Source organism: Augochlora pura, chromosome 1 (genome assembly GCF_028453695.1).
Source record: "Augochlora pura isolate Apur16 chromosome 1, APUR_v2.2.1, whole genome shotgun sequence".
NCBI classification, from domain to species: Eukaryota; Metazoa; Arthropoda; class Insecta; order Hymenoptera; family Halictidae; genus Augochlora; species Augochlora pura.
In genome coordinates, this window is record NC_135772.1 from 15,867,694 (window position 1) to 15,880,487 (window position 12,794).

At 39.3% G+C, this 12,794-nt stretch overlaps 2 protein-coding genes across 2 annotated transcripts; both read left to right on the forward strand.

The window, feature by feature from the left end:
- Window positions 1-4,292: 4,292 nt before the first annotated feature.
- LOC144472025 (uncharacterized) lies at window positions 4,293-8,126 on the forward strand. The gene has a single exon (XM_078184659.1). It carries the CDS (start codon window positions 4,293-4,295, stop codon window positions 8,124-8,126), a length of 3,834 nt encoding a protein of 1,277 aa, XP_078040785.1.
- Window positions 8,127-9,184: 1,058 nt separating this feature from the next.
- Window positions 9,185-12,793, forward strand: LOC144470523 (dnaJ homolog subfamily C member 8). The gene is made up of 6 exons (XM_078181828.1): window positions 9,185-9,276; window positions 9,616-9,774; window positions 9,855-9,921; window positions 10,133-10,227; window positions 10,293-10,432; window positions 10,509-12,793. The coding sequence occupies exons 1-6, from the start codon at window positions 9,199-9,201 to the stop codon at window positions 10,741-10,743; spliced, it is 774 nt and encodes a 257-aa protein (XP_078037954.1). The 5' UTR covers window positions 9,185-9,198; the 3' UTR covers window positions 10,744-12,793.
- The last annotated feature ends 1 nt before the right edge of the window (window position 12,794 follows it).

Consider the following 12,794-nt stretch of genomic DNA (forward strand, 5'->3'; position numbering starts at 1 on the left):
TCTTCAAGAGAGTGGCCCAGCCCGTTGATCCTCTGCGCCCCTGTTCTTGCCGCGCAAGTATCCCGTGTTGACACGTTCCCTCTTCGCATATTTTTCACTTCTCCCGCCCCTCATACATTCTTCATTCCTCTTTCGCCGCGAAACTAATATCTCCTATCATTCTCCCTTCTTCGTCCATTTTCTTTAGGTGCTCCGCCGTTGCAATCTTCATACAGCACCTGTTGAACCTGTCGGCCCTAATCCTTACTTCTCTCTCGTTTGTACTGCCCCGATCCTACCCTTATCATGCTCCCCCATTTTCCGCTTCCTTCGCGGCGTATACCTTCGCCCGATAATAACGGCCCTCCAGCGATATAACTTTATAATATCGTTTAATTTGTTGTGTCAGTTATTATATTTTATCTTATCTTATTTTATTTGTTTTATTTATGTACTATAAGAATTTTATCTTGTTGCTTGGTACGTTGATAACTACAGAAGGATTACTTGTGAGTCGTAAAAAAATTCAATAAAGTTCATATACAGAGTGTTCACCTCGACTTTGATGAGAATGAGGTGCAATAATAAAAATTTCGACGAATCTTTCTATTCGATACAAAGCTTACATCACCTTGTCTTTTATTAAATATTTACTATGTATTTATTATTCTATAGCGTTATACGAAGAAATGAATTCAACGAATTATTATACAATGATTTTTAGATGAACGTTAGGTTAGAAATTCACAGTGGTTGAGAAAATTATTTTCCTACCAGTTAATAGAACGTATAAGCCGTTATGTAAATGTCCACTGTGTACTGAATCATTGAATTCGTTTTGCCATTGAATATAACGCTATGAAGTCAAACATACATACTGCTATTTGAAAGAGTTAAGATGGCCGAAGCTATCCGTCGAATAAAAATCTTTACGTCGAAGTTTTTATCATCGTTCTTCTTAAAATATAGTCCTCGCGCGACAAGAAGGCATCTTTGCGTTTACATTCCCCCTCCTACTAGCTGTGGTAGTGGGGCATCTCCTCGCTTACTGGCTGTGGTAGTGGGGCAGCAACTCTCTCAGCTAAGAGGGGGAACGTAAACACGAAAGTACCTTCTTGTCGCGTAAGAGCTATACCCATTAACTTTTATTCGATACATTTTTCAGCCGGATCAGTATAAACGCCTCAAAAATCGGCGCGACCATTAGGATGAACACTCTGTATAATACCTCGCCACCACTTCCCAGCCACGTTCATCGCTTCTCCCGCTTTCATTTACCCCCCGCCTAGAATTTCTTACCAAGCCGACCGCACCCTCTCTCTTTCAGCTTCTCCTAAAACCGAATAGCCCCGCTGCCTGCCATTATCTACGTCTTATTCCTCCTTCCTTCGACCGAGACCCTCGCAGTCTCGCGTCCTCCAATCTAAATCCATTGTTCACCGCAAAAATCGCTCTACCGAGCACGTCTCCCCCCTTCGTCCTTCTCTCTTTCTCTCCAGCATCGCCAAACCCAAACAACCGCTCCCTACCAGCGCATCAAATAATATCCAGACCCCTTCAAACTTCCTCTCCCTTCGCGCTTTCGCGTGCCCTATCCTCTGTCCTTCGCATCGCGTATCCCATGTATATAATAATGCAGCTGGCTTCGTTCGCTTCCGTCCCTCATCCCGTCGAGCATTTCTTCCTAGTACCTTCGGCCTTATCGCGTCCTCCTTTTCCGCTGCATTATAGCGTCCGCGTGTCTTATTGGTAGTTAGTATGGTCTACGTCGCCTAATTATCGTTCTTGGTATAGTCGACTGCGAATGCGTGGAATACTATAGTTCAGTAACATATAATGCATTTCTGGCACAACTACTTGAAACAAAAGCAGGGATTGCTTGATCTTCTTCGTGGATCTTTTTATATGGTATTTTCACTACTTTTAATATTTTTGTCAATTTTAGTTTGAGTTAATTAGGTATAGTTCTTAGTCAATTTTAATGCGTACGACTAAGTGTGAGCTTCTTCGTCAATTAGTGTAGGTTCTATTAAATATTAATTTCTGCACTTTTGTCAGGCATTTAAAAATAGATGTTCTTATTACTAAACCTTATATTATTGGTTCTAACTAGACTGTGAATTTTTTTTGTTTATAATAAAAATAAGTAGCGAAATAATAAAACTGTGAAAATAGTGGATGAATCTATGAATATAACTATATCATCTTTGTCTTATTAAAATTATTTAACGAAGAATTATATCTTCGTCTGTCTTCTACATTTTACAATATTACAGAACATTATCTACAGTTTCAAAATGCATTAATATTGTCTTAATATTACATTTTAACACTGTTTTGAGTACTGTAATGTATTAACGTTATTTAAGATTTTCTATTACATTTAAATCAAAAGAAAAGTAAAAACTCTACCTTCATTAAAATATTTCTTCATTTATTGACAATATAGAGTCTCTCACAGTACATACTGAAGCATATGCAACAAATTACGAAGTACCAGCGTAATTTTAAACTGATAGCATGAGAACGTGTACTGGAAATTGTTCTATTTTCGATCGAATAAAGTAAATCTATAATCGGCACCTTAGTATCTTCTCCAATCGTCAGAACTCGCAGGTATGCGGTGCCTCATACATTACAGGTTATCCGTGTGCAATTACTTCCGCTCCAGCTTCTTTTCAATTCCACTGTTACCGAATCACACGTGCAACTGAGTTATTATTGTAATCCGATTAGAGAACGAGCGGAATAACTGCCTAAGCGTGAAACGACTCTCGGATAGCAGGAGAAATTAAAACTGGAAATTTAACCGTAAAAAATGCGAGACAGAAGTGAAGTATTTCGGCGCGGCAGTCACACTTTTATTGCCAGGTATTTCCGACCATCGATAAAAATCGATCGACCAGATTAACGTCGAGTTTCTTTCATTAACCCTTTGCCCGGAATTTCTTGATACGGATCCGGCAGCAGCTGAAAAGTCCAGTCTTGTGAATTTTGTAAATTACGTCGCGTCGCTTTATAGCGGATTTAATTTTTCACGGTAAAAAATGTTTATAAGTTTACGTAGAAATTGGTGGACGGGACAATTTAGTATTACGAATGAAGTTTATAAAATAATAGAAAATAATTTCCCTGGAGTTTTAAGAAAATATACAGCGTGTATTATTTTAATGACATTTTTCCAGCGAGCGCATAATTATAGAAAATCTTACCCAACAGTGCGATATGAAATAAATCTATCTATAAGTTATCAACAATTTCAAACTACCATTATACATATATTGCTTTTGACTTATTAAAATGATTAAGAAAAGAAATAAAAATTACAATATTATAAAAATAAAGACAACAGTCTTGCATTTAAATCCGCAGTTTACTTATAAATTTTAAGAACCGTCCAATAGTTGTTTCAAGCAACAATGAATAAATGAGTGATTTGGAAGAACTCATTGTCCGTCTCCTAAATCAAAATTCAACCTACTCGAACGGTCGTCTCCACTTTTTTCGTAAAATATCAATCGAACATTTCTAGATTTTAATATTCTGTGTTTTCAAAATGAACTAATTAATCAACAAATTAATAAATATTTTCTCTTTCGACAATTTCTACTTCGATAGTGTTCATTTCGTTCTATTGCGACTTCGAGCGTGTACTATTGCCACGAGAAATGTGAAGATATTTGTGAAACAAACTGCTAACACCATAACCAAAAGTTTTAACCTCCTTTTCAGGCATCGAAATTACCTGCTGTAAAAATGTAATGTACTTTGAAATAGTGGCATAATTGAAATGAGGAGGCGAATTAAAAGTTAAAATGCAGCCTGAGAAACGAAATTCTGCGGAATACTTTCACAGTATGTTAAACGTAAGGATGCCCCCGTTCATCGTAACATCCTTATAAACAATACGACACGCTGCAATACCGTTCAAAAATAAAATTATATTTTAGCTGTAAAATATACAATATTTTAGGTAGCCATAATAAATTCGCAATATTTGCATAAATTCGTTAAAATAAATGTGTTCAGACATATTTAAAACATACGTGCACATATTCCTCAGAATTTTTGCTCTCGCGTATCAATCTTTTCTACCATATTTCAACTACATTCGTGCACTATACCATGGACAAATCCGAATCAGAAAATATCTCTAATCAAAAGAGATAAATTAAGCACGCTAACAAACTTCTCTGACTTCCAGCCCCATCGATTGGATCAATGACAAAATTTCCAAGTACCGTACCTGCGCCGCAAATGTTTAGCTTCCGTTGAAACCATTTCAAATTCCGATTGTCGCCGGCAACTAAACGATGGAGAACCAGCGGGCCGACGACGATCGCCCGCTAATAGACGAGAATGAGTACACGTCGAAAGAGTGCCCGAGGATCGCCGAGGTCGCGGCGAACACGCTGTGCAAGCTAAATGGCATAATAAAACAGATGAAGAACCGTGAGGATGATCGGATGAAGCTGAGGAGCAACATTTGGCAGCTGAGGCTGGCGTTGCGGGTCGCTGGAAGGGAGACGGACGACGTCTTGCATGCTGATCCGTTAATCGAACATCAAAGGACGACGATCAAACGTCTGAAGGAGGTGAACCAGACGCTGAAGCAGGAAATCGCTGAGTTTAAAAGCACCCTAAACGAGGACGGCCGCCTCGCCGTCGAGAGCGCCGTGAAATCTGATGACGGTGTCACCGAAATCAAACAACAATCGAACGCCGACGCGGAACGCATGGGCGAGGAAATCGTCTATCTGCGTGGTCGGCTGAAAGAAATCGAGGACGGGCAAGAGCGGGGCTCGGAGGTGGAGCACATCGAATGCCGGCTGAGGAACTTCGCGATGATCGATCACACCGTCGAGATAGTATTTATCGACATCGTGAACAGGGTCGCCGAGACGATCGCGAATCTGTACGAGGAGCTCGCGACCGTGAGCGAGCACTTGCAGGTGTCGAAGCTGAAGAACGATGATCTGCGGCTCGAAGTCGACCGGCTGCGAGCCATGCTGCGATCGAAGTGCGACGACAGCCTGGCGGACCACCGGAATCGAATCGTCGAACTGGATAACCTGGCGACGCATCTGAAGACGGAGTTGAGCGTGTGCAAGGCGAACTTCGACATCGAGTCATGGAACATGACCAACAACGACCAATGTAATCTGAGGAACGCCGAGCGATTAGCGGCCGAGCTGAAGAACAAGCTGAGAAACGACTACGAGGCTCTGCTGGCTGCCGGTGATCCGGACTGTTTGCAGTATATTAAAAGGATCGTGGAGCTGCGAGTGAATCTGAAGCATTTGCACGTCGCCCTAACGAAACCGGCTTGGTACAGCGACAAGGAAACAGAGTATAACAGATACCTGCAGCATCTCTCTACGTTGGACGTAAATCTGAAGCAAGTCTGCGTCGAGATCGATCGATTCAAGGCCGATCACGCGACGAAGGGCTGCAAGCTGGGCGAAACCGAGGGCCTCCGTTATCTGAAGAAAGTCGAGGGGCTCCAATCGATCGTCGGCAGGGTTAAACTGATGATAAACAGGTCGACACGGCGAACGTCCGGGGCGTCGAACGACGACGAGGACGTCGAGGAATTGGAGGATCTTGTCGACAGAATGTGTCGGGAGATCAAGCAGTTGGCGGTGATCGTCGCGTCCTGCGACGGGCCGAGTTTGTTCAAGAGGATCGAGCATCTGGAGGAGTCGATCGTTCGATTAAAAGTTCAGCTGGACGAGAAGGACGAGCGAGCGGAGCTAATCAAGCAGAAGCTGTTCGACGCGGAGGGAACGCTCGAGGAGAGGAACGGGGCGCTGAAGGATACGCAAAGGACGGTGTTGGCGTTAACGGAGGAAAACAAAATGTTGAAGGCAAAGGCGAGGAAGATGGAGGAGAGGGCGTCCAAGCTGCAGCGGGAACGGGAGAACGACAAGAAGGAGATGGAGCGGCTGGGGCAGGAGACGAGTCAAATGAACGTAATGAGAACGAAATTGCAAAACCTTCGAACCGACAAGGAGGGACTGTTCAAGGAGCTCGGCCGGTTGCGCGACAGTTTGCAGAAGAAAAACGACGAGATGAAACTTATAACTTCCGAAAAGGATGCGTTGAAGAAGGCGTTGAACGCGAAGGCTACTGATGTTGGAAAGAGTCTAGCTGCCGCGAAGGACAAAGCGAAACTGTCGAACGATCTTAAACTGGCGGAAACGAAGAACGCGGAAGCGGCCGCGCAACTGGAACGGCAGCGAAAGGAGTTGGAGGCGTCGCTCGAGAACCTGAACAAAGCGAGCCTCGAGATCAACGACCTGCGGGACGATAAGGCGAAGCTGGACGAGAGGGTTCGTTGTCTGGAATCGACAGAAAAGATGCTCGCCGATCAGCTGGACAATGAGAAAACCGCGGCCAAGCAAATGGCAGAGGAGCAGGTGAAATTGATATCGGACCGCGACGAGCTGGTTAATGAAAGGATCAAGCTCAAGAATGAGAAGAACCAGTTGACGATGCAGCTGGCAGACTCGAGGACGGAGAAGGAGCTGCTCGAGAAATCTTTGAGGAGCCTCCGCGCGAAACATTCGGAGATGGAGGGCGAGCTGGGCGAGTACAAGTACCAGTGCAACGTTCTCCGCGAGGAGATCAGAAAGTTCAAAATAAGCACGGATGATCTGGCGTCGAGGCTCGGGGACGCCCAGGCGGAGCTGAACGGTGCCGGTGACAAAATAAAGTGGCTCGAGTGCGAGAACTCGCGGAACTGTAACAGCTTACTCGCGTTAACTTTAAAAAACACCGATTTCGAGGGCCGCATGCAAGTGCTCCTGGCAGAAAAGGATGACCTGGCGACGCGTATTAACGAGCTAGCCGCCGAGAACGGCCGGCTGAGGGATCAGCTGAATAAAGTTCAAACGGAGAACGAATATTCCTCCGTCGAATTGAATAAATTGAGAACGGAGCGTGACAAAGCGGGATCGGAGAACGCGTCGCTGCGGAACACGCTCGACGAAACGAGGAATGGCAACGAGACGCTGCGGAGGACAGTCGAGGATCTGAAAATGAAATTGAGCGATGCCCGCAGCGAGCACCGGGTGGTCGAAAATCAATTGAGGATTTTGGAGCTGATGAACGGCACGCTGAAAAAGGAGAAGGAGACGCTGTATCGCGAGTACGTCGGCTGCCTGCGAACGGGCCGCTCGAAAGCGGAGAAGGAATGCGAACCGGAGAAAGGCGACGTCAAGCTGAAAAAAGAGAAGCCGAATAAACGACCGAACGAGATCGAGAAGGCCAAGAACAGGATGGCCGAGCTGAAGAAGCTGATAGTGGAGAATAAAGCTTTGAAATTCGAGTTGTCGAACCTGAAGGGCGAGAACTACGAGATGAAGATGAAATTGAACCGCCCGAGGGACGAGTTCCCGAGACAGCAGCTCGGCTTGATGCAAAACGATCGGGACAACGCTGCGCTCATGCCTGTCATGAATCTGTATTACAACGAGATTAACAGCTACGCCGGCCGTTTTTCCGGCAATCCTGGGAGTACCGTCGCGCGTTTCGACCAGGCCAGCGTTTGTTACAGCGAGGAGATCACGGATCAAAATTTCGGAATGGAAGTCGAGAGGCTGTTGGACCTGCTGAACAAAACGAAAGTCGAGAACGTCGCCCTCAAAATGGAGCTGTACAACCTGAGATGTAATTTTGTAGCTAATTTCTCGGAGGACGAGAAGAAATATCGCGAGCTGCATGATGCATTCGAAGAGACCCAAGCCTTGAAAACGGAACTAACGAAACTGCGAGATGAAAAGGAATCTTTACAAATTCGACTGGAAGCATCTGAAACGAAATTGCGCCGACTGGAGTCCGAGAAGATCGCTTTGAAAGACGAGCTGTATGCCTTGAGAAATATGAATGCCGACTTGAAACGGAAAGCGAATGAATTACAATACAATTATCAAAAATTCACGGAGAGGAGCAGGAATTTCGAATGCTGCGTAATGGAAGCGCTGAGAAAGACGAAGACGTGCAACGCGGGCACGGCGGATATCAATGGGGATGTGCTGAAGGGTTTCATTGAAAAGCTGATTTCGAACGAAGAATTTTTGCAATCAATAGAGGAGGTGCCAGGTAACTTGGAAGAGTCTCGCTTTGCTGACGCTGCGACCATATAATTCGATTGAACTAATATATAGTATATTATGGTAACGACACTTGTGTTCTAATCAGAATCGATAATTAAAAAGAGATAAAAAGTTAGAAGTTTCCTGATAGAATGTACACTTTCAAATATTAATTTGATAAAGCAGATGTGTTTTAAGATTGAATGTGTTAGCGGATTTAAAAAAATTTTGCAAACTTCAAGAAACCAATCGTAAGATAAAATTACGTTTAATGACGAATTTACTGCTTTTTGGGTACATTAAAATCTGTAATAAAATGAATTTTTAAATGGGCAGTAAAGTTTAAAGCTGAAGTTTATACTTTAACTTGGCAACGTTTCAACCTGTTACTAAACAACTTGTTGAATTACTTATGTAATTATTACTCATGTAACATACATTTGTATAAAACAATATGTTTCATATACACATAGCACGGGATAAAAATAATTTTTTCAGTAACATTTACTTCGAGAAATAATATCGAAAAAATAAATGTATCATTTACTATCGTATCAGATTTCAAATATCGCCGCGCTTTTCAACGTTTCTAATTTTTCGCCTGCAGTTACTTCTTTCTCTTTCGCCGATTGGCCCAGGGAAAGGGTTGGAAATAACAACCTAAAGAACCGACTGCAATGTTTATAGGTAATACATACGTTGAAGTCAGTTAATTAGGGAACATTGACATCTAAATCTTTAACAGAAATTTTGTCTCTGCAGCAATACTTTATACATTAGCAATGCGCTATAAATAAATTATGAATGTTCCCCTTTACGTGTAACAAAAATAATTATGTAGCAATTTATTGAATAAAGTCTTTCAGCTGTCTTGGAAGAAATTTTTTTTTATATATTTGTCCCTAAATATTCATTTTAATTTCTTTATTATTTATTCAATTTCATTCGCATTACGTATGCTATTTTTAGGATTCAATGTATTCTTAATCCGTAAATCGAAGAGAATTCTAATTAATTTAAAATTACGATTCTAGTGTTTTTTTTAAAGAAGGCCAATTTCTTTTTTATTTTTTACCCTTAATACGCGATACCACTGTTGACACGGAAATTGGTAACAATCAAGATGGCTGCTACCAAGTCGAGTATACCCAATGATAATCCGACAAAGAAAGAGGACGAATTCAATGAATTTTACACGGAAGTATGTAATAATTTCGACTGACTGTGTATCGTTACAAAATTTCTTCATGCGAAAATCTACTTTGTATAATAATTTGTAGTTACATAACCTTATTTCAAGGGTTATCAAACGTCAACGTGAACGCATTAAAGGGGAAACAATAAACGTAACGTTAGGACGATGTACATAGTTAATTCTTGTTTACTATATCGTGCCTAAGGTCGTGCGGAATATTACGAACAAGATTGTTTCTTCGGTAAAAGATTGAGTTAAAAATAAACCTAACCTATACAAGCATACGCGCGCTTCAACGAATTCATTCTATCGCTTAACTTTCCAAGAATTTTGTTATTTGCATAGGTGAAGGAAATCGAGAAAAGGGACTCTGTGTTGACGCCTAAGCAACAAATTGACAGACTCCTCCGGCCTGGATCCTCGTACTTTAACTTAAACCCTTTTGAAGTGTTACAAATTGACCCGTCCACCTCCATAGATGAAATCAAAAAGAAATACCGACGCGTAAGTTATTTATCTTTCTATTAATATAACGTAAATATTTAGTTCAAGGATTAATACCACATCATAATTCTATTTTCTAGATGTCAATTCTTGTTCACCCTGACAAAAATCAAGATGATGCGGAACGTGCACAACAAGCATTTGAAAGTATGTACTGGATGTTATCACATATTATAGCATTATCTTAATACATTGTAGTTTACTATTCGTTCTTTTATTGTTTTCTGCATGTTCAAACAAAATAAGAATCCTTAGCACATAGATATACGAATAATATAATAATAACAGTGAATTCATCTACATATTCCATCTACATGTGTATTCCATCATATCTTTAATGTTAACATACCTTTTATAGTTGTTAACAAGGCATGGAAGACGTTGGAAAATGAAGAAACTAGAGCAAAATGTATGGATGTTATTGAAGAAGCAAAAGCTCGTACGGATCACATGGTACGAATAAAAAAATAGATTACATTTATTTCATCAAACATGTGTAACATTAAAAAATCAAATAGATTTCAGAGAAAAAAAAGAAATTGAAAAAAGAAGGAAAAGCCGATAGTGTAGCAATGCTCGAAGAAGAAACAGAAGAAGGTTACAGACATGCAGTTTGGGTTATGACAATGAAACTCTTTGCTGACATGGAACGAAGAAGGTTCATAACAATCTAGAAGTTATAAATTGTTTATGGAAGTAAAAGATTCTATCAAATAATGTTTTTTTATGCATAGGAGAGAATTAGCCACCAGGGACGCGGAACAGCGGAAACGGAAACGGGAAGAAGAATTATCTGCAGAGGCACAGGCTGCATTAGAGCGTGAATGGCAAAAAAATTTTGAAGAATCACGGCAGTCGAGAGTTGATAGTTGGAAAGCCTTTCAGTCTGGTTCTAGTGCTACAAAACAAAAGAAAGCAAAGAAACTAAAAGCATTCAGGCCACCAAAAACGAAAGCCGAATCACGATAATTATACAGATTTTGTTTCTGGCACTTGGCATAAATTATTTCATCTGGTGTTTCATATTTCTTGCAAAATTCTCACCATGTGACATAAAATAACGAAATTCATCGAATATGTAGAATTGGAATTGTTCTTTGAATTTATTTGTTAATTAAAAATTGTGATTTAAAGGTAGTTGAGAATGTGTTGAATCAGGTGTCAAACTGGAGAGTGTGTTATAAATAAGTGTGACGTGTGAATTGAACAGAAGAGCATGAAAATAAGTTCTGTATGTATCTTTTAAGAGTATAATGTACTGTATGTTTGTGGGACAAAGATATTTGCGAGTATGAGTATGGATACATAAATGTGATCAATTTTACATGGCCTGATTAAGTTAAATCTTAATGCAAAGATTCCATGCGACTAATTAATGGAAAATTATTGTGGAACCTAAGGCAGTTGATACTCTTATCATGAATTGATTTATAAATTGTAAATTAGATAAATAATTGAACTTTAAGTACACATGACAAGCTAATATAAATCAAACGAAATGAAATATGTAGTCATATTTCCCTTATTAAGATTATACATATGTGTATAACTTGTTTCTGTAGGCGAAATGTTTATACAGTAAACATTTTCATTTTGCAACATGTAAATATTTCTTAATAATAACTTAAAAGGCCATGTAGTCATTATTTCTGGTGTCCAATAGGTAAATGTGTAAAAAACAAACTGTTGCATCTCAACGTACACTTGGTCCAATTGTAATTTGTAAGATTACTATAAGGAGATTAATGTTCTAAATGCGTAAGTTTTCTCTTCGAGTAGCGTTTACTACACACGAAAGTCAATGTCGTACAAGTGCCGATCGAACGTACGTGATCAACCATGAGAGAACAATTTTTTTAATGATGGTATTAAACAGAATGAATGATCGAACGAAGTGGAATCAATCGTTACACTTTCTTTCTCATTTCACAATTATGATCGTTATACATTACACATATTATTGCGGGTTAATCTCCGATGCCATAAGCTACGCCACTACCGATCTGTATTTCAACATGATATTAGTAATCGAATCGCCATTAGGTATTACGGGATAATGCATTAAATAATACACACTAATAAAACGCATCATTTATTTATAACAAATATACAATCACACTCGAAATATTTCTTCGTATATTGTTATTTGTCTATATATGAGAATCTTTTTCTTTAATTACACGTAAGTCATACGATTTTGTATTTTGTGGTAATAGAATCGGATTTTAACTTTGTATTTATATACTAAAGCATTAATGATTAATGCTATATTGTATTGTTTCTCATTTAGTTTAACCATACATCATTAGTGTAGTTACCTTGTACATTATGACATCTACGGGATAATACATGTAAATATAAATACATATCAACACATGTACATGATTCAATAGTTAAGTTTATATGTTTTTTATTTTGAAAGGAAATTTGCAAAAACATTCCATATAATTTATAATACGTATATTGCTAAATTGCGTGCTTAATCAATTTTTTGCTATTATTATACGTTGTCGTAATTAAGATTCGTAGTTGTCACACTCTTCTCATTTCTTTTCCTATGGTTTGACTTTAAACGAAAAAGTGTTTGTTTCTCAAAATTTTGTACAAAAAGTAATTTATAGAGGATGATTAACAAAAGTGAACTACCGGAACGGAGTGTAGTCAAAGAAGGGAAGTGTCTGAGTAAGTAATATTGAAACTACGATTAATTGGAGAATATTAATTCGTTAGTTTCTCTAATATTAATTATTTAACAAAATTTAGCGTGTAAACAAAATATAATTCATACATATATTTAAAAAAAAAAAATAAACAGACAATCTATTATAAATATTATATATCAGTTAAATTTATGTGAGCTTTCAAAATGGAACCGATAATCAAAGATATTTTAAACATTTTCATAGTCTAAAACGAATAATTAATTTTTCGATTAATATACGATTTATATTAAAGATATTACAATGATTTTGAATCTGTAAAATAAGATGTAAGAAACAATGACTGAATAAAAATATATT

Coding starts and splice junctions, on each gene's coding strand:
- LOC144472025 (XM_078184659.1), top strand. CDS start 4,293: ATGGAGAACCAGCGGGCCGACGACGATCGCCCGCTAATAGACGAGAAT.
- LOC144470523 (XM_078181828.1), top strand. CDS start 9,199: ATGGCTGCTACCAAGTCGAGTATACCCAATGATAATCCGACAAAGAAA. Junction 9,775..9,854: donor TCAAAAAGAAATACCGACGC/GTAAGTTATTTA, acceptor TCTATTTTCTAG/ATGTCAATTCTTGTTCACCC. Junction 10,228..10,292: donor AAGCTCGTACGGATCACATG/GTACGAATAAAA, acceptor AAAATCAAATAG/ATTTCAGAGAAAAAAAAGAA.